Source organism: Rhododendron vialii, chromosome 2a, assembly GCF_030253575.1.
Source record: "Rhododendron vialii isolate Sample 1 chromosome 2a, ASM3025357v1".
Lineage (NCBI taxonomy): Eukaryota > Viridiplantae > Streptophyta > Magnoliopsida > Ericales > Ericaceae > Rhododendron > Rhododendron vialii.
Window position 1 is genome coordinate 31,335,734 of NC_080558.1, and position 20,572 is coordinate 31,356,305.

At 44.4% G+C, this 20,572-nt stretch overlaps 1 protein-coding gene and 1 non-coding gene across 2 annotated transcripts; one reads left to right on the forward strand and one right to left on the reverse strand.

Moving 5' to 3' along the window:
- Positions 1-320: 320 nt before the first annotated feature.
- LOC131318303 (small nucleolar RNA R71) lies at positions 321-427 on the reverse strand. The gene has a single exon (XR_009197627.1). It is a non-coding gene; the product is annotated as a small nucleolar RNA R71 (small nucleolar RNA).
- Positions 428-1,702: 1,275 nt separating this feature from the next.
- LOC131317424 (uncharacterized) lies at positions 1,703-19,151 on the forward strand. Its single transcript, XM_058346980.1, has 8 exons — positions 1,703-1,793; positions 1,940-2,076; positions 2,726-3,801; positions 16,366-16,503; positions 17,116-17,488; positions 17,700-17,815; positions 18,005-18,074; positions 19,014-19,151. The coding sequence occupies exons 1-8, from the start codon at positions 1,703-1,705 to the stop codon at positions 19,149-19,151; spliced, it is 2,139 nt and encodes a 712-aa protein (XP_058202963.1).
- The last annotated feature ends 1,421 nt before the right edge of the window (positions 19,152-20,572 follow it).

Genomic DNA, 20,572 nt, shown 5'->3' on the forward strand with positions numbered 1-20,572 from the left:
CGCGGCCCACTATAGTCCTTCCGGCCGCAACCGAGGCGAATACTTTCACCGTTAAAATGCATCACATTAACATGATGCTATCTTTTTATGGCAAAGATAAAGAATGTCCGTACACTCATATGCGGGCATTCGAGGAATTGGTATCCACAATAGTGTCCACGCCGGCACAGCTTGAATCCACAAAGTTAAAACTCTTCCCATTTTCTATGAAAGACAAAGCCAAGGTTTGGTTGAATAACATGAGGCCCCAATCCTTGGCAAATTGGGCGGATTTATCAAAGGCTTTCTACATGAATTTTTTCCCCCCACATCTCACAAAGGAACTCGTGAATCAAATTCAAACTTTCAAACAAAGAGAGGGGGAATCTTTTTATCAATATTGGGAGCGGTACAAGGATTTGCTTAACTCCATCCCACATCATGGCTTACCGGTTTTTCAAAGAGTCGAGTATTTATTAAAGGGATGCTTTTCAAGCACCCGACTTCTTATGGATAGCATGTGTGTGGGTGGAGTCATGGCTAAAACCCCTGATGTGGTGTGGGACTATTTTGAGGAGTTATCTGAAAAAACTCAAAACTGGGATTGCTTGGACCCTTCTGAAAAGAACTTGGTTAATCTGGTTCCAAGCAATTCCAGTAAATTTCAATTGAATGAGCAAAATGAGTTAGCTCATAAGGTTGCCCAGCTTTCCCGCCAAATTGAAACTTTACAACTTAACAAAGTTGCTGGGATGGCCTTAGTGGCCAAGGCAGAGGAAATTTGTGTGTAGTGTGAAATTGCAGGTCATGCTACGGGAGATTGCCAAATGCTCCCTGCCGTTAAGGATATTCTTCAAGGAACCGGGCAAGCGGAGGTCAATGCCGTTAATCAACGGTTTGACCCTTATTCTCAAACTTTCAATCCGGGGTGGAAAATGCATCCTAATTTCTGGTGGAGCGATTCTCAACCTCCCGGACCTCCACAAATTCCACCACCTCAACAACACCAAGCTTTTCAGCCTCCTCATTCTCAAGGAGCGCCGAGGTTCTCTCAACACCAACAACCTTCGGGGTTTGCACCTCCCGGACCTCCTCAAGGGCCAAATCAATTCCAATCTCAAAAGCGATCAATGGAGGATATTATGTCATCTTTCATGCAAAGTCAAACGTCCCTCAACGAGCAAACCACTCAAACGCTCGGGGAAATCAAGAATCAAATGGCAAAGTTGACCAATACAGTGGGGATGCTCCAACAAGAAAAGGGGAAACTTCCGACTCAACCCCAATTGAATCCGCAAGGAACCAATTATGTGGCGAGCTCTTCGGTGCTTAGTCCCGAGCAAGCCAAGTCTATTACAACATTGCGGAGTGGCAAGGAGATTGATAAGGCCATTCCTCCAAAGCCTATCAAGCCACGGGTTACACCAATTGTATTGCAAGCTCCGGATCCTCCTATTGACTCACCAACCTCGGAGCCCTCTCCCGTTGGTGAGCATCCGGGCAAGTGATAAGTGCGTAAATGTGCCCGTTTACGCCCCCTAATTTACTCTTGTTATGTCTATTTATTATATTATTTGGAGTTTGATACTTGTTTTTCTCGTTGCAGAGCTTGCGAAGCAATTAAATGGCACACCGAGTTGAATTGGAAAATTAATGGAAAAAATATTGATAAAAGTCTATGTTGCAGCCGTCCAATTAATTCCTTTCCGGAAAGCAATTAATCATGCTAGTATACTCTATTGGGCTATTAAATGGCTTTGACGAGTATGGTTCGAGCGGCAACACTGGGCCCAATTATAGTCTTGGGAGCTCGAGTAATTGCACGGAGGCCCTTCGTAGGTTTTTCTGCATGTACTGTTATAAAAGATGGGAGCAGCCGCGACACGGGGAGATCTTTCCCACGCAGAAACAAAACAACGGGGGCTGCCATCGTATCTGATTTTTTCTCACGCATAAACAGAGAAGAGGAGCAGCGGCATCGGGGGACTTCTCAAACGTAGAAACAGAGAGCACTACGGCTGTGAAAGAAGTTCCAATGGAATTTTATCTTTGCACGATGATCCTCTCCTCCATGCACGGCTAATCTACTCAGCTAGGGTAACAAGGATGTCTCTCCAAATAGTGTAGTTTTTAGATTTTTAGGGTTCTATATTCAACTTGATTGTATGACTTGATCGATTCATTACTTTTTATGAAGTTTTATATTTTTCCAATAGTCGAATGTGTTTGTATCCATGGTTTCAAGCACGGTCATACAATAGTTTTTAATATTTTAGAATAGGCTTTGAGATAGACTATACGACGTGAGACGGATTGTGCCGTTGGTTAAATCCAGTGAGACGATCCGTGCCGTGTTGAGATAGCCTATACGGAGTACGAATCTTGATTATCTTTTTGGGAATTATCGATAGGAATTGCTACCCTATGGTGATCTGGTTGAATGTTGAATATGAACCCTAGGTTTCGAAACAATTGCGTTACAGAGGGAGACTGAATCAGAAACCCTAGTCCCTTATCTAGTCAGTTTACAACTCCTTTAATTTGCATTCTAGTTTAATTTTAGTTTAATCAAATCCAAATCAAAATCCAACTTCCTTTTAGTTTCAGAATTAAATTAGAAATCAATCGAACGTATTGCAACTTAGCTTTTTACTCTCCATGGACGATCTCGGACTTAACTGCTATTCTTCGGGATAATTGTTAATTCCCTATTTTATAAATTATATTTTTGGTACGAAAACGACAGACCAGCAAGACACAAGTGGAAGAGCCGACTGCTACCGTTCCTCAAATTCCGGCCCCTTTTCCCCAAAGATTGAAGGCGCCGGCCCATGCCAATACCAACTCTGAGATCTATGAGCTTTTCATGCAAGTCAGAATCAATATCCCGTTGGTGGATGCCGTCAAGCAAATTCCCACGTATGCCAAGTTTCTCAAAGACTTATGCACTCAAAAGCGTAGGTTGAATGTTCAAAAGAAGGTGTTCTTGACGGAGCAAGTGAGTTCTATCATCCAAACCAACGTGGCTCCAAAGTACAAAGATCCGGGTTGTCCAACCATTTCCATCACCATTGGCGACAAGAAGATTGAAAAAGCCCTCCTCGATTTGGGGGCTAGTGTGAACTTGCTTCCGTATTCTGTTTATGAACAATTTGGATTGGGGGAGATGAGGCCAACACCAGTGACACTTCAATTGGCCGATAGAAGCATCCGAGTTCCACGAGGGATGGTGGAGGATGTACTTGTGCAAGTAGACAATTTTATCTATCCCGTGGATTTTGTCGTGTTGGATACTTGCCCTGTACCTACCTCCCAAGCATCAACGTCAACTCCGGTCATTCTTGGGCATCCATTCCTAGCCACAGACGATGCCGTTATTCATTGCCGAAGTGGTTTGCTCAATCTTACTTTTGGTAACATGAAGATGGAAGTGAACGTGTTCAACATTGGGAGCCAAATGGGGGACGATGAGTGTATCCATGTAGTCAATCTTATTGATTCTTTGGTCCAAGAGCATGTGGACACTTTCTTGTACAAGGATCCGTTGGAGGTGTGTCTTACCGCCGAAGAAGAAAATTTTCTTGACTCATCGGAGGTGGAGTATTTGTGTTCTTTGCTTGACATGAAAGATGTTTGTGGGACGGAAGTATGGTCTCCAAAATTTGAAGAGTTGCCTCCTCTCGAGTGCAAGACCCTTCCCTCGAGTATTCAACCACCAAAGCTCGAGTTGAAAGTCCTCCCGGAAATATTGAAATATGCCTTTTTAGGCGAGAATGAAACCTACCCGGTGGTGATCTCCTCCTCTCTCAACGGCTCGCAAGAATCCCAACTCCTTGAAATTCTAAAATGGCATACCAAAGCCATTGGTTGGTCTATCGCGGCTATTAAAAGGGATCGATGCTTCAATTTGTTCCCACCACATTGCCCTCGAAGACGATGTCAAACCCTCTCGCCAACCACAACGCCGGTTGAATCCCATAACGAAAGATGTGGTGAAGCCGGAGGTTTTGAAACTCTTAGATGTGCCGACAGCAAATGGGTTAGTCCTATCCAAGTAGTTCCCGAGAAATCCGGTGTCACGGTGGTACCCAATGCCAGCAATGAATTGGTCCCTACTCGAGTCACTACCAGGTGGCGTGTGTGTATCGATTATCGGAAGCTTAATGCTAGCACTCGGAAGGACCATTTCCCTCTACCTTTCATTGATCAAATCTTGGAGCAGGTTACGGGACATGCTTATTATTGCTTTCTTGACGGATACTCGGGATACAACCAAATAGAGGTCGCCTTGCCCGATCAAGAGAAAACGACGTTCACTTGTCCTTTTGGGACGTTCGCTTATCAATGCATGCCTTTCGGCTTGTGTAATGCGCTCGGAACCTTCTCACGGTGTATGATGGGCATATATTAGCGATATGATTGAGAAGATCGTCGAGGTATTTATGGATGATTTCTCGGTGTTCGGTGATTCATTTGACGCTTGCTTGGAAAATTTAGAGAAGGTGTTGGAAAGGTGTGAGGAGAAAATTTTGGTTGGGAGAAATGTCACTTCATGGTAACTCATGGTATCGTCTTGGGTCATATTGTATCGTCGAAGGGGATCGAAGTTGACAAGGCCAAGATTGATCTTATTGCTACCCTCCCGACCCCTAAATGTGTCAAGGACATTCGCTCTTTTCTCGGGCATGCCAGTTTCTACCGGCGCTTTATCAAAGACTTCAGTGCAATATCTCGACCATTGTGTCATCTCCTTTCCAAGGACACCCCATGTAGGGGGATGAAAACAATTGATGCTTTGATTCACCTTGGATTGCTACGGCTTATTCGTGCCTTTTCACCGGAACCCTAATTCGTCGTTGGTACCCTAATCTGCAAAACAAACAGGGGATGAGTGCACCTTTGCCTCTCGTGGCAAAGGCCCTCCGATGCCAAAGTTAGTCTCACGTACTGGCAATTAACCCTAAATATGAATAGGAAGTCCCGTATAAGTGCAATGTATTGCGTACCTTTATCTCTATGTTTACCTCATATTTATAGATTCATGGATGCTTGCCACCCAAGTATCCGTGTTGCAATAGGTTTCCTACCTCGTATAGGAAACCTGAATATTTTGGATTCTCGTTCCCTTATCAGTTCATTACCTTAGTCCTTTTTAGGACTCTTTTCCACAACAAGCCGAACATCCCATTCTCGTTGGGTATCTTTCCCAGATCCTATATTCTCGGGATCTCATCCCTTAGAGGATAGGACCGTTCTGGAATCTTCTAGAGTGTTCCCACCGCCCTAGCATTCAAGACCGCTTTCTTAATAACTCTTTCCCTGTTCGGCCATCTCATTGCCGAACAGTGAATCTGGACTAATGACCCCACGTGTCACTGGTCCACATTCTTATGCTTTTGGTAAATGACTTCACGTGTCTTTTATCTACACTTGCCGAACAGATTGTATGGGCCAATGACTCCTCATGCCAATGATCCAAATCGCCGTTCACCGCCCTTCCCGGCTAAGTCCTACCATATTTACCACGTGCTCTCATAAACCATGTGTTCGGCCACTAAATGTATCTGTTCGGGAATACCTCCCTACAATTGCTCCTCAGCTTTACTTTTTTGCCATTGTTAAGGGGCAATAGGTGAAGCTTAGAAACAAATGTTTAGACCGAACTCCTCTGATCCCGGGCAGTCATTGTTTTTAATACTCATTAATGTTTTTTGGCGCCTTTGTCATTACATCATTTCGGGGTAATGACTCCACGTGGCATGTTTCGTATGCCTGTTATTAATTTCGAACTGACATTTTACCCAATGGCGTCAGAACGACACGTACTTTCTGTTACTTTAACTCCTAACGGCGTGAGACCCGTCGTTTAGTTTTCGTCCCTTTTCCTTTATTATCTTCCAAGGGACGCTTTTTAAGGGTTTTTATTCTTTTCACAACCCAGACGAAGAAACTCATACTCCTTCGCCATCGCCGCCGTCTATAACTCGTTCGCGTCCCAGGAACCTGCTCTTTTGATTCCATAAGCATTTCACTCCTCATTCTAATCCATTTCAGTTTCTGGGATTTCAACCTTAGCTTTTCCTCTGGGAGTTTCATCTGTTTTTCTTTCTAGAAACCCCCTTTCATTTCTGAGTCCCAGCAGTCATCCATGGCAGATGAAAACGAAAATACTCTCAAACCCAGTAAGTTTAGAAAACTCTGTGAGAGCCCTACAGCCATGGTGGCCTTTAGGGCTGAATACAACATCCCTGACAATGTGGGGCTCGAACTCGCCCCTATGGGGGCGGACAGGGATGGCGGCTCGTGGGACAGAATGTGCATTCCCATCGTAGCGATTGTCGAGGGTGGAGTCCGATTTCCCCTTCACCCACTACTCTACCAGGTTCTGAATTGGTACCACCTCACCCCCATGCAAGTTTCAACAAATGTTTTTAGGCTGGTGATGGGGATTATAACCCTAAATGGGATTCTGGGGACCCAATTAGGAATTTGAGATATCCAATGGTGGTATAGTATAGTACTAAACCCCGAGTACAATACGTACTACTTCAAGGTTAGAAGGGCAGACAAACGTCTCGTGCTAAATCTGCCAGATTCTGTTCGTGACCACGAGATCGATTTCCTCTATGTAATGGGAGCATTCGAGCCAATAGGGGAAAATGGCCAAGTGGTGGGGCTCCATTTCCCCCACATATGGGGCTATCCACGTATGCTCTCGCTTTTGATTTGCAATTCTTTGCTTACCGCTTTCTCGTAGCTCTTCTATGTTTTTATTTTTCACTTTGAATTTTGATCTTGCAGCTGACAACGCTAATAGGCGTCCTAGACGAGAATCGAGTTATGTCCGATCAGAGGACATTAACAGGATTTAAAGTATACAGGCGAACCTGGTACCCGAACAGCTGGTCGGGGTCGTAACGCTGACATATTGCTGGGATACGACCCTTCATACAGAGGTGTTATCGACAGAAGGCTTGCCCATCCAAGTACCAGTACTGCTTCTACCTCCACTGCTCCCCAACCACGGAGTTCGAGATTGCAGGCTGGTGTTACCCTTGCCGGACAGCCAGGTGAAGTTACTATCCCTGAAGGCGTTCATCAGACACGCGTGGTGCTCAGAAGGTCTGATCGAAGGCAAGTCATCTCCGAACAACAACCTGTTTCCCTCTGTGTTACCAGCTAATCGTCTTCCTCCGGCTATTCTCGATCTCCCCCAACCCCAGGTACGATGACTCGCCAACCTGTTGACCTTAGCACCCTTTTCACAGTCTCCACGCGGGGACGTGGTGGTGCCAGTAGGGTGGCATCAACTGGTGTCCCCCCCCCCCCCCCCCCCACGATCTCGTCGCAATAGGGGGGATCAATATGATCATCTTCTTCTCCTCGGGAACACAATAGTTCCCTTAAGGCTATAGATGCTCATTGGGACAAACGTCCCAGGAGCGAAGAAGCCGGAGATACTGAAGCTCCAGCTACTTCAGTTCCATTGGAAACTCCTCTGCCGAACATCTCAATCTTGCCTGATGTCTGGGCCCTTCAACTTATGAGGGGGGAACAGCTTGTAAATGTAGGAGATAGTGCCAGCTCCTCGGAAACTACACTAGCCTTGGCACAGGGCCTATCGCTTCCTGTCGACATGCAGAAAGAATCCTCATCGTCTGCAGATAGACTTGTGTCCACTGGTCTCGTCAGTGGAATCAAGGTAACTAAAACCTTTTTAGCTTTTACTTTAATTGTAACAATTTAAAGAATCGTTTAACCTATTTGTGGTTTTTGTATAGTTTATCCAAAAAATGATGACACTAGGCCAAAAGTTTCAAGAGGCTGATGCCGAGAGAATTAGACTCTTGAATGACAACACGAAGCTGCTCCGAACAGTCACAAGGCTGGAGAGAGAGAGAGACAAGGCCAAGGCAGAGGTTGTTGAAACAAAGAGCAAGCTTGAGACTGTCGAGGATAGTCTAGGTCAAGCTCTGGCAGAGATTGACAGCACAAAAAAGGCTGCGTATGAAGAAGGTTATCAAAAGGGTTTTGAGGCAACAACGACCAGCTATGTGGAACAGATGCCGGCTATTCAGGACCAGATCTGGATTGCTTGCTGGGAGGCGTGTTTGATGAAGGCTGGAGTTGCAGATGACTCTCCTTTGTGGGTTGAAAATGATTTGTCGAGCAAACGCGTATCAACCAATACAGAAGATCTGGAGGAAGATGTGGACCAGCAGATTGAAGATTTTGGTAATGCTGAAGAGGAGACCCCAACAGACACTCATGATATTTCCATTGAACGTTCACATGTCTGTGATACAACCAATGAACCTATTATCCTGGAAGAGAATGCAGCTGGAGATGGTGCTATTGCTGAAATCAGTATAGAAGTTCCAGATGTAACTCCTCTAGAGGTCCAAAATTTGGACTGATAGGTAAGTATTTACCATGAATAGTTTTTTGGAAAGGTTGGCTGGTCCTGTGTGACTGTAAGCTCTAGCCCTGCGAGGCACCAGTACTTTTTATATTTTGATAACACAGGTATTCGGCCCCTTGTGGCATAACAATACATTTTGCTCGGCTTTTCATGTGTTTTTGCATGTGTTCGGATGGAAATAGGGTTTTTAAGTATTTCTTACTTTTGTCATTCTTGTGTGCTTCCCAAATTCCTCATATTTAGACACCGTTTTGAAGTAAAGCCCAAATGATCACATTCGGATTTAAAACCTTGTATGTTCGTACTTAGATTATTTGATCCTTTAATCACATGCTCGTTGTGTTTTTAGCCTAAGTGTTTCATACCTAGCAATCCTGTAACTCTTCGTTTCTCGTACTCGAAAGTAACTTGTAAGTGTTAACGTACTTATACAATCCTCAGTTTCTCGTGCTGCAAGTTTTCAAGCGTGTTTTCGTATGCAAACCAAGTTATTAAGTTTCACGTACTTATAAACTTTCTAAGTTTCTCGTACTTTAGCAAACCATACAAGTATTTCGTACTTGTACTCGCTAAGTTTTCTCGTACTTAGCAAACCATACAAGTATTTCGTACTTGCTAAGTTTTCTTGTACTTATTGTATAGGTGCCTGTTCCCTGCTCCCCAATACGAATGAGGGAAATCAAGCCCTTAGTTTGTATTTTTAGGACAAATACCAAGAATGCAACATTTACACTGCAAAAAGTGATTTTTTTCATAATCTGTGAAACTCAAGAGGGCGTTATTCGTACCCCTTGCAACTAAAATAATAAAATCAAAAAACTAGAACAAGGGAATTATATTCGTAATTCCCACACAATCACGTAGTGCAATCTAAAACAGAACTCAATGCTTCTAAACAAAGAATTTTCGCAGATTATGGACATTCCAAGGCCTCGGAATTGGATTACCATCCAGATCAGTCAATCTATAGGCCCCTATGCCTACAATCTCAGTTACTCGATACGGGCCTTCCCAGTTGGCCCCCAGCTTGCCTTCGTTGGCCACCTTGGTGTTGCCGAGCACCTTCCGTAGTATGAGGTCCCCAACACCAAATTCTCGAGGATGAACGTGCTTATTATAGCTCTTCACCAACTGTTCCTGGTAAGAAGCCAGATGGACCAGGGCCCTTTCCCTCCTCTCCTCGGCGAGATCAAGCTCAATTTTAAGGGCCCTATCATTGCCCCCACTTTCAACCAGTGCAGTCCTATTGGTTAGAAGACCAACTTCCAAAGGTATGACAGCCTCTGTTCCATATGCCAATGAATAAGGGGTCTCTCCCGTAGACCTCCTAAGCGTTGTTCGGTGAGCCCATAGTACTAGTGGTAACTCATCAGGCCACTTCCCTTTGGCTTTGTCCAGCCTCTTCTTGATCCCGTCAAGGATAGTCTTATTAGACGCCTCTGCCTGCCCGTTACTCTGAGGGTAAGCTGGGGTTGAATAATAATTTTATATTCCGTACTGGACACAAAAAGCCTTGAATTTCTTCTGAAATTGGGATCCATTGTCTGTAATCAATGAATAAGGGACCCCAAAGCGAGTGATGATGCTCTTCCACACAAACCTTTCTATCATAGGTTCAGTGATTTTGGCCAGTGGTTCTGCCTCAATCCACTTAGTAAAATAGTCTGTTGCAACTAGCAAGAATTTTCGATTCCCAGTTGCTTTGTGTAGTGGACCCACGATGTCCATTCCCCATTGAGCAAACGGCCAAGGACTTGTCAAAAGCACTAGATCCTCGGCTGGTGTTCGAATCATTGGTGAGAATTTTTGACATTTCTCACAAATTTTCACATACACCTTTGCATCTTTCTGCATGTGTGGCCACCAGTAGCCTTGGGTAATTGCTCGATGGGCGATGGATCTTGCTCCGGCATGGCTTCCACAGGTTCCCTCATGAATTTCGTGTAGAAATTTTTGCACCATCTCAGGATGCACACAAAGCAAATAGGGACCTGTAAAGGACTTCCTGTATAATTTTCTTTCTGGGGACAGCCAAAACCTAGCAGACTTGGTCCTTATCTTATGAGCCTCCTTTTTGTCAGAAGGGAGTATTTCATCTCGTAAAAACTCCACGATTGGGTCCATCCAACTTGGTCCTTGGATCACGTCCAAGACCAATTCCACACTTTGCCCAATGCTCGGCTCACTCAGATACTCTACTGCCACCTTTCTTTTAAACTCAGCTGATACTGCTGCAGCCAACCAAGCTAATGAATCTGCATGGGCATTCTGTCCAGAACTTATCTGTTCAATATATACCCTCTCGAAGGTATCAAGCAGGTCTTTGGCTGCTTCCACATACGCTGCCATCTTCTCGTTCCAGGTTTGGTATTCTCCGGACATTTGATTAACTATGAGCTGTGAATCACAATACACTCTGACCCGTTTTGCTTTCAAAGTCTTTGCACTCCTTAATCCTGCTAAGAGCGCCTCATACTCTGCCACATTGTTCGATGCACTAAAACCAAGCCGAACAGATAGTTCGATCATTACTCCTTCAGGAGGAAAAAGGACAACCCCAATTCCTGAACCAGTATTACATGCTGATCCATCAACGAATAACTTCCATTCCATGGGGTCCTGTTCGGTTGAGAGTTGATTCTTCATGGGTGATGTCTTAGTCGCCTGTTCCTTTCTTGTAGGAGGTAGGGAAGCTACCGTAGGAGAAAACTCCGCCACAAAATTAGCTAACACTTGGCCTTTGATTGCCGTGCATGGCTGATAATCGATATCGTACTGGCTTAACTCGACGGACCATGTCGAGATCCTTCCTAAAAAGTTTGCTTTTCGTAGCAGTGATTTCAATGGAAACTTAGTATAAACCACAACCTTGTGGCTTTGGAAGTAGTGTGGCAATTTCCTTGTGGCTGTCCTAAGTGCAGATATCTCTAAGGGCAGATATCTCGTCTCTGCATCCAGCAGTGTCTTGCTAACATAATAAATAGGGATTTGCTCGATTCCCAAATCCTTTAATAAGACTGCACTAACTGCATGCTCAAAAACAGCTAAGTACAAAACTAAAGACTCACCTGGCTGTGGAGTTGACAAAAGTGGAGGCTCGGCCAGATATTTCTTCAGGTTCTGGAAGGCCTGTTCGCATTCTGCTCCCCATTCGAATCCCTCCCTCTTTTTCAATAATTGGAAAAATGGTCTGCACTTGTCACTTGACCTGCTGATAAATCTATCAAGTGCTGCAGCCATTCCAGTCAACCTCTGGACTTCCTTAGTGGTTTTGGGACTTTGTAGCCTTTGTAGGGCTGCAATTTGATCAAGGTTAGCCTCAATCCCTCTCATGGTCACCAAGTGGCCCAGGAACTTTCCTGAACCAACTCCAAATGCACATTTTGAGGCGTTAAGTTTCAGTTTGTACTCCCTCAGGATCTCGAAAGCTTCTTTTAAATCTGCTATGTGTCCTTGTTTATCTTGACTTTTCACCACCATATCATCTATGTAAACCTCCATAGTCTTGCCAAGCAGCTTTTTGAACATGATGGTTGCGAGTCTTTGGTACGTTGCCCCAGCATTTCTTAGCCCAAATGGCATGACGCTATAGCAGTACAACCCTCGCGGTGTAAGAAAAGAAGTCTTCTCTTGATCAGGCCCAAACGTAGCAATCTGATGATATCCTCGATATGCGTCGAGGAAACTCATTCGTTCGTAACCAGCAGTTGCGTCAACCAACTGGTCTATCCTTGGAAGAGGAAAACTGTCTTTTGGACACGCCTTGTTTAGGTCTGTGAAGTCTACGCAGACACGCCACTTCCCATTCTTTTTCTTTACCACCACGGTATTGGATAACCACTCTGGGTAGTAAACTTCACGTATTGCTTTTGCCTCGAGCAAACGATCAACCTCTTCAATTACAGCATCCACATGCTGCACGGCTGCTCTCCGTTTTTTCTGAATGACCGGCTTATGCTGAGGATCAACATTTAGATGGTGACAAATCACACCTGCATCTACTCCGGGCATTTCTTCTGGCACCCATGCAAATACATCAACATATTCCTTGAGAAATCTTATCAATTCAGCCTTTTCATCTGCTGACAATGATTCTCCGATTAAGAAATATCTCTCAGGATCAGTCTCGTTGATCTGAATCTTCTTCAAGCCTTCAACCACCTTCTTTGCCGGACTTCTTCCAACATCTTCGATAGTTGGTTGATCTGATACTTCTAATGTATGAATGTGGTGGGCCTTTTTAATGATGGAGATTAGACATTGTTGGGCCACTTTCTGATTGCCTCTAATTACTTCAACCCCATTCGATCTTGGGAATTTCACCATCTGGTGGTAAGTCGAGGCGACAACTCTCATTTTGTGTAGCCATGTCCTCCCTATAATCGCGTTATAGGAAGAAGGAACATCAACAATTAAGAAATCTGTCCTCAACACCACTGATTCAGCCCGAACAGATAGTGTTACCTTTTCAAGAGGCCAGACTGCTCCCGCACCCAACCCAATCAGGGGTGTTGTAGATTGCTCTAAGTCTGTTTGGGCCAGCCCTAGCTTTTTGAACGCATCGTAGTACATCACCTCTGTACAACTCCCTGAGTCCACAAGAATCCTCTCAATGTCGTATTCCCCAACTCGTAGGGTTATGACCAAAGCATCGTTGTGGGGTATTTGGACTTCTCCCAGATCATCATCTGTGAATGCTGTGCTTTCATTGCACACATCATTCTCTCGACCTCTCTTGTTTCCCAATCGTATTACATGCTGATCGTGCTTGACTCGCCTTTGTAATAGCCTAACCTCATTTTTTGTATAAGGTGTGGCCAACCCATGTATCATGTGGATTACTCCTTTAGGATTTTGCTCCTAACCCAGTTCCATGGCTTTCCCTTTCTCCTTCGGATCCTCCTGGATAAATTCCTTGAGATAGCCCCGAGAGACCAAATTGTCAAGGTGTCTTTTGTACATCTCACAATCCTCAGTCATATGGCCCCAATCTTTATGGTAGCTGCAGTGCTGATTCGTAGCACGTTTTGCGTCCTTATCTCCGCCTAGACTTAGGGGCCACTTGAAATATGGCTGATTCTTTATTCGATAAAGAATCCTATAAATTGGTTCATTCCAAACTGTAGTGATAGAAAAGAAAGATTTGGGGTCAGGAGCTTGCTTATCCTTGTACGGCTCTTTCTTAGCCTGCCCATACTCCTTTCTCTCTCTATAAGTCTTGGGCTCTAGCTTATCCACTTTCTTAACAGGTGCCTTTGTCTGTTCGGCCACAATCCTGCCATCCTCGCGGAGTATGTCATCCTCCATTCTGGCGTGTTGCTCTATCTGTTCCATCAGTTTGGCCAACGTGGCTACTGGATGCATATTCAAAGACTGGCGCAACTCTCCCCGAACAGGCAAGCCAGTCTTGAAGGTTGCTATCGCATACTCTTCACTGCACCTCTCAATCTCGTTGAAAGTCTCCCAGTACTTTTTAGCGTAATCCCTGATCAGTTCGCTTTCCATTTGTTTCATTGTGGAAAGACTTTCGAACGTCTTCGGGGCTCTTCTGCTTGTCAAGAACCGAGCAGTGAATTCCTCGGCCAACTGCCTCCATCCTCATATGGATCGTGGGGCCAATTTATGGAACCAAGATAGGGCCACCTTTCCGAGACTCGAAGGGAACATTTTGCATAAGATGACATCATCCCCATCGTGCATGAACATAGCTTGCTGATAGTGCAGTATGTGAGCCTCGGGGTCCGTATTCATCTCGTAAAGTACGAACGTACCGTGCTTCACTCTGCTCGGCAACCTAGCCTCTTGTAGCCTCTTTGCAAAAGGGGAGGCTGCAATATTACTTAGGGCCTTCCGTGCTGCTTCTCGTGCAGTTACTGTCCCATCCTCGAGCTCACTCGATTTGTGAGCCGTAGCCTTGACCCAATCAGCATTAGGCCTCTCGTACCTGTCCCGGTGATGCTTCCTTGTTTCCTCCTCTTCTGGGGTAGAACTTCGGTCTCCGCTCCTCCTTTTTCGTGAAGAAGCCCTTCGTCTTTTTGGTGTTCGGCTTTTACTTCTGCTTCTCCTTTTTTGTGGAGAAGGTTCGTATCGCCCTATGACAGGACTCCTGCTCTTTCTCCCTTGCGAATGAGCCTGCTTATGGATTACCAGGGTCCGTCTGTCTTTCTGGGAATTCCTTCGAGAAAGTCCAGAATCTTCTGGGTGCTCTCGTACCCGTTGTAATTCTTGTATCTCGTACTCTCGTTTTCTAATCAAATGAGCATACTCCTCGATTTCCCTTCTCTTTTTATCGAGGACATCGTTATCATTGTGTATACTTCTTGAATGGGTGACTGATTCCTCTCTTCGATCAGACTTACTCCTTCTCGTGGAGCCAGTGGCAGTTTTGTCTCATTTTTCTTTGGAGTTATCTCTGTCATGTCTACCCGTGGGCTTTCTCGGAGCACGCGGTGCGGATTTATCTCTTCCCCCACCCAACTGGTCCTTTGGATTAAACGGCGTAACTGGATCTTCTTCAGTCATGATTATTTTTCAGAAAAACTTGGTTCGTTTTCCCACGGACGGCGCCAATTGTAGGGGGATGAAAACAATTGATGCTTCGATTCACCTTGGATTGCTACGGCTTATTCGTGCCTTTTCACCGGAACCCTAATTCGTCGTTGGTACCCTAATCTGCAAAACAAACAGGGGATGAGTGCACCTTTGCCTCTCGTGGCAAAGGCCCTCCGATGCCAAAGTTAGTCTCACGTACTGGCAATTAACCCTAAATATCAATAGGAAGTCCCGTATAAGTGCAATGTATTGCGTACCTTTATCTCTATGTTTACCTCATATTTATAGATTCATGGATGCTTGCCACCCAAGTATCCGTGTTGCAATAGGTTTCCTACCTCGTATAGGAAACCTGAATATTTTGGATTCTTGTTCCCTTATCAGTTCATTACCTTAGTCCTTTTTAGGACTCTTTTGCACAACAAGCCGAACATCCCATTCTCGTTGGGTATCTTTCCCAGATCCTATATTCTCGGGATCTCATCCCTTAGAGGATAGGACCGTCCTGGAATCTTCTAGAGTGTTCCCACCGCCCTAGCATTCAAGACCGCTTTCTTAATGACTCTTTCCCTGTTCGGCCATCTCATTGCCGAACAATGAATCTGGACTAATGACCCCATGTGTCACTGGTCCACATTCTTATGCTTTTGGTAAATGACTTCACGTGTCTTTTATCTACACTTGCCGAACAGAATGTATGGGCCAATGACTCCTCATGCCAATGATCTAAATCGCCGTTCACCGTCCTTCCCGGTTAAGTCCTACCATATTTACCACGTGCTCTCATAAACCATGTGTTCGGCCACTAAATGTATCTGTTCGGGAATACCTCCCTACACCCCATTTGAGTGGACTCTGGCCTGTGAGGAGGCATTCAAAAAGTTGAAGTCCAGCCTCACTTCTCCACCCATTGTGCAAACACCGGGTTAGAACTTGCCCTTCGAACTCATGTGTGACGCTAGTGACTATGCGGTTGGGGCGGTTCTCGGGCAAAGAAAGGACAAAAATCCCTATGTTATCTACTATGCAAGCAAGACTCTCAACGAAGCTCAAATGAATTACTCCACCACGGAGAAAGAGTTGCTTGCCGTCGTCTTTGCCTTAGATAAATTTCGGTCATATTTGGTGGGGTCCCCTATTATTGTCTACACCGATCAGGCCGCTTTGAAGTACCTTTTCACGAAGCAATATGCAAAAGCACGGCTAATTCGGTGGATCTTATTACTCCAATAGTTCAATATTACCATCAAAGATAAGAAGGGGGTGGAGAATGTGGTAGCGGATCACTTATCTCGTCTTGAGTTCGAGGACTCTTCCTCCAAACTCCCAATTGTTGATACATTTCCGGACGAACAACTTTTTGCCGTTTCGAGTTGCCCTTGGTTTGCCGATATCATCAACTATCTTGTCACCGGGCGAATTCCGGACCATTGGACCCTGCAAGATCGGAGGCTCTTTCTTAGTGAGGTGAAAAGATTCTTTTTTAATGATCCTTATCTTTTCAAATATTGTTCGGACCAAATTATCCGGCGATGTGTGCCCGATGAAGACCAACGGAGGATCCTAAACTTTTGTCACACCGAGGCGTGTGGTGGCCATTTCTCTCATAAAAAGACCACCGCCAAAATTCTCCAATGTGGATTCTATTGGCCAACTCTTCACAAGGATGCTTATGCATTTTGTCGGGCTTGTGAGCAATACCAAAAACTAGGTGCGGTGACTCGGAGGAACATGATGCCCCTCACCAATATCCTAGTCGTGGAAGTGTTTGATTGTTGGGGAATTGACTTTATGGGCCCATTTCCAAATTCTTACGGGTTCCTTTATATTCTCTTGGCGGTGGACTATGTGTCCAAATGGGTTGAAGCCATTGCTACGCGCAACAACGATCACAAAGTGGTGCTTGATTTTCTCAAGGAGCATATTTTGTCACGGTTCGGAACACCCCGGGCCATTATAAGCGATCAAGACTCACACTTCTGTAATCGGCCTTTTGCGGCCCTCATGAAGAAGTATGGCATTACCCATAAGGTATCCACCGCCTACCATCCACAAACCAACTGTCAAGCTGAACTTGCCAATCGTGAGGTAAAGCACATTTTGGAAAAAACAGTTAATCCGAACCGGAAGGATTGGTCACTTCGTTTGACCAATGCCTTGTGGGCATACCGGACCGCGTACAAGACCGTGTTAGGCGCTTCGCCCTATCGGCTTGTCTACGGTAAGGCGTGTCACCTCCCGATTGAGTTGGAACATAAGGCATATTGGGCCATAAAATCTTTAAACTTTCGGTTGCTCGATGCCGACGTTCATCGTAAACTCCAACTCAACGAACTCGAGGAAATCCGGCGGGATGCGTATGATACACCAACATTTATAAATCAAAAGTCAAAGAATTTCATGATAAGAATATCCAAAGAAAGAATTTTGACATTGGGCAAAAAGTGTTGTACAATTCTAAACTCCATGTTTTTCCCGAAAAATTGCGATCTTGTTGGGAGAGGCCCTATGTTGTGCACAAAGTTTTTCCACACGGTGCCATTGAAGTTGTGAATCCCGCAAATGGTCATATTTTTAAAGTGAATGGTCAACGTTTAAAACCGTTTTTGGAAAATTTTGCGGTGGAGGACACGGTGGAGGAGTTAGTTGATCTGATTTATCCGGATGATCCGTTGGTTTGAAAAGTTCTAAAAAAAATATTTTCACGGGGAGTTTTTGCGTACTTCTGGACTTAATTGTTTGGAAGGCCCGGCCTCTTCGGGGGTACCCATCATTGACTTGGGTTATAGCTTCGCACACCGCTATTCAAACAAGGCTCGTGTTCCCAGCTCCAGTTAGTAAGGGCAAATTTTTTATGGTCTGGTATAGCCACCCGTGCTTCACTTAAGATGTTGATAACTTGCTTCGCGACACCTTAAGTGAAACATGGGGAGAAAAGTAGTACCCGTTTAGTCATGTGACGATTCGGTAGGTTAAATACTTGTTAATAATAATTTTTGGGGGCGGGGCATTTGTCTCCTCTTTGGAAGTTGGTTCTTCACTCTTTTGCAGGGTGGTGCCCTTCGAAGTGTTTATGATAACGAATGGCGACAATGACGCAAAATCCTCCAACTTGGTCGAGGTATCAGGTGGTTGACATTCCACCCCGTAGATACATTTTTGTTGTCTCTCTCTTATTTACCATCTTTTTGCATCGAGGGCGCTGCATATTTCAAGTTGGGGGGGATGGTTTGTGCTTTTAGTTTATTTTCTCGGTTTTGCATAGAAAATTTTAAATTTTTTTTGTGCAATTTTCCTTTGTAATTAGTGATTTCAAGTGCTAGATACTTAAATTATGCTCATTTTTCCCTAATAATGGCAAGAGTCATGCACCCCGTCGAATTTGGTTATGTGTTGAATCCTTGTTGCGTGCATATACGTGAACTTTGTTGAACAAATTGAGCTCCAAGGGTTGTCAAATAGTATGCATCGCTTAGAGTTGAAGTTCATTTTGAAGCATCCCATGCTTGTTTGTCTCTTTTTCCGTACTTGCGTAAATAATACCCGTTTGTTCATGCTTGAGTAGTGTAAATATCTTTCATGCATCATATTGGAGTTGATTGGCATACGTAGGAAATGATACAAGGCATTTTTGCTTGATTAAACCACAAAAGAGTCCCCTCGACCTTAATTTTGAACAGAAGTCTGAGTCTCCATTTTTTGCTCAAGATTAGGGAACCGGATGTTTGGAGGGTTGTGTAGAATTGTATTTCAATGATTTAAGGAAGTTTGGGGGTGGTGTGGATGTTTTAGGAGTGATCGGTAACCGGTACTTGGTTGAATTTTTTTTGAAGATTTTGCATGTGATGCTCTCTTTCCTCCCACTATAGACCCCAAAACCTCAAATTTTCATCTCCATCTTTCATGCCCTTGGATTGGCTTCTTAATCTCTCTCACTACAATTTTCACCTCAAATAACCCGATTTCTCAAAGAAAAAGAAAGGAAAATCAAAGAAATGCTATGAAAGAGCAAAATCAAATTCGAAAGAGGGTTTACTACTATGATGAGAGGATTGGTTAGACCTCCCGGCTAGCATACATTCCGGATGAGAAAAAGTCTGATTGGGAGAGGGAGCTTGAGGCTCAACACCGTGAGGAGCCTGTTGAGGATGACGGTGTAGTGGAGTCGGTGGTAGTAATTCTAGTACGACTTAATTAGTAGTTTTTCTTTATTTTTCATAACTTTGTTTGGTGTTTGGCCGGCAAGTGGCTGTGTCTTGGGTAGTTTAGGGGATGGTAGTGGCCAAGGGTAGTTGAAACCAAGCTGAAAATTTTTGGCCGCTACCCTTTTTGTTTCCCTTTTCTTGGCACCAAGGTCATTATAAGCTACTAAAGTCCTTATTTGATCCTAATGTACGCTCATCTAAATCCTTTTGATGCATGATCGATATTGAATGCTAATCTAGTATAAAATTTCCGTTTTACTTAGTTTGTTGTGAATAGTTACTTAGCTCTTTTTGCTCGGCGCTCTTTTGATTAGCATGCATAACTTTTTGTTTCCTGCTATTGCGATTCTTGCTAGCGCTTATCATGGGATGTTTGCTTCGTTCGCTCTGATATAAGAGATAACACCCCAAGCGTAGGGCCTAATACGTCAGTTGAAGCATGATAATATGGAAATCCGGGATCGTACCCAAGGGAATAATTAATACGGCTTTGCTGGATTTGTAGATGCAAGTAAGGGCTTTCGGCTTTTAGACAGCCAACTTGGTTTTACGTGCGTAGTGGAAATTAAAAGGGGCTAAATTGAAAAGCTAATAAACTAAGATAAAAGACAAGTTATGTAACGCCCCGAATTTTGGGTACGTTAAAAGGACATTTTATTCATAAAATCAAATGGAGTCTGGCTCGTTATTACAACAAAACTCTCTCAAGAGTTCCATATTTACATAAACGGAGGGGAATTCTAGGGTTCCTAACTACAGCTCTTCAGCTCCTCTATTCTTGCCAGCTCCTCAGCTCCAAAGCCTCCACGGTGATCTGCTAACCCTGATTATCTACAAAATCTGACACATTATACCAGCGCCGCCACCGATATAATATGTCAGGGTCACCAAAAAGGTAACACCGTGAGCTACAAAGCTCAGCAGAGTAATCCCATACCCGCTAACCCATAACTTAAAACAACAGGAAATAACACATCGATTTCCACATGATACATATATACGCATCTAACAATGACACATCCACATTCATTAATCATCTATCGTTGGTGTCCAAGAGTTTCGTGTTTCTCCTACGTGACTCATCGTAGACTGTGTCAGCTGTTTCATTTACAAAACAATCTTTCAAAATCATTTGTTTACACACCCAACCTTTTCAAAAATCATTTGCATTGGCTCCGTACCGCGGATAACCAAGCTACACACCCAACCTTGGTTCCGCCGCGCCGGGTTCCCAAGTATCCTCACAATGGTTCCGCCGCGCCGGGTTCCCATTGGCACACAAAAATATTTGCATTGGCTCCATACCGCGGATAACCAAGCATACACACCCAACCTTGGTTCCGCCGCGCCGGGTTCCCAAGTATCCTCACAATGGTTCCGCCGCGCCGGGTTCCCATTGGCACACAAAAATATT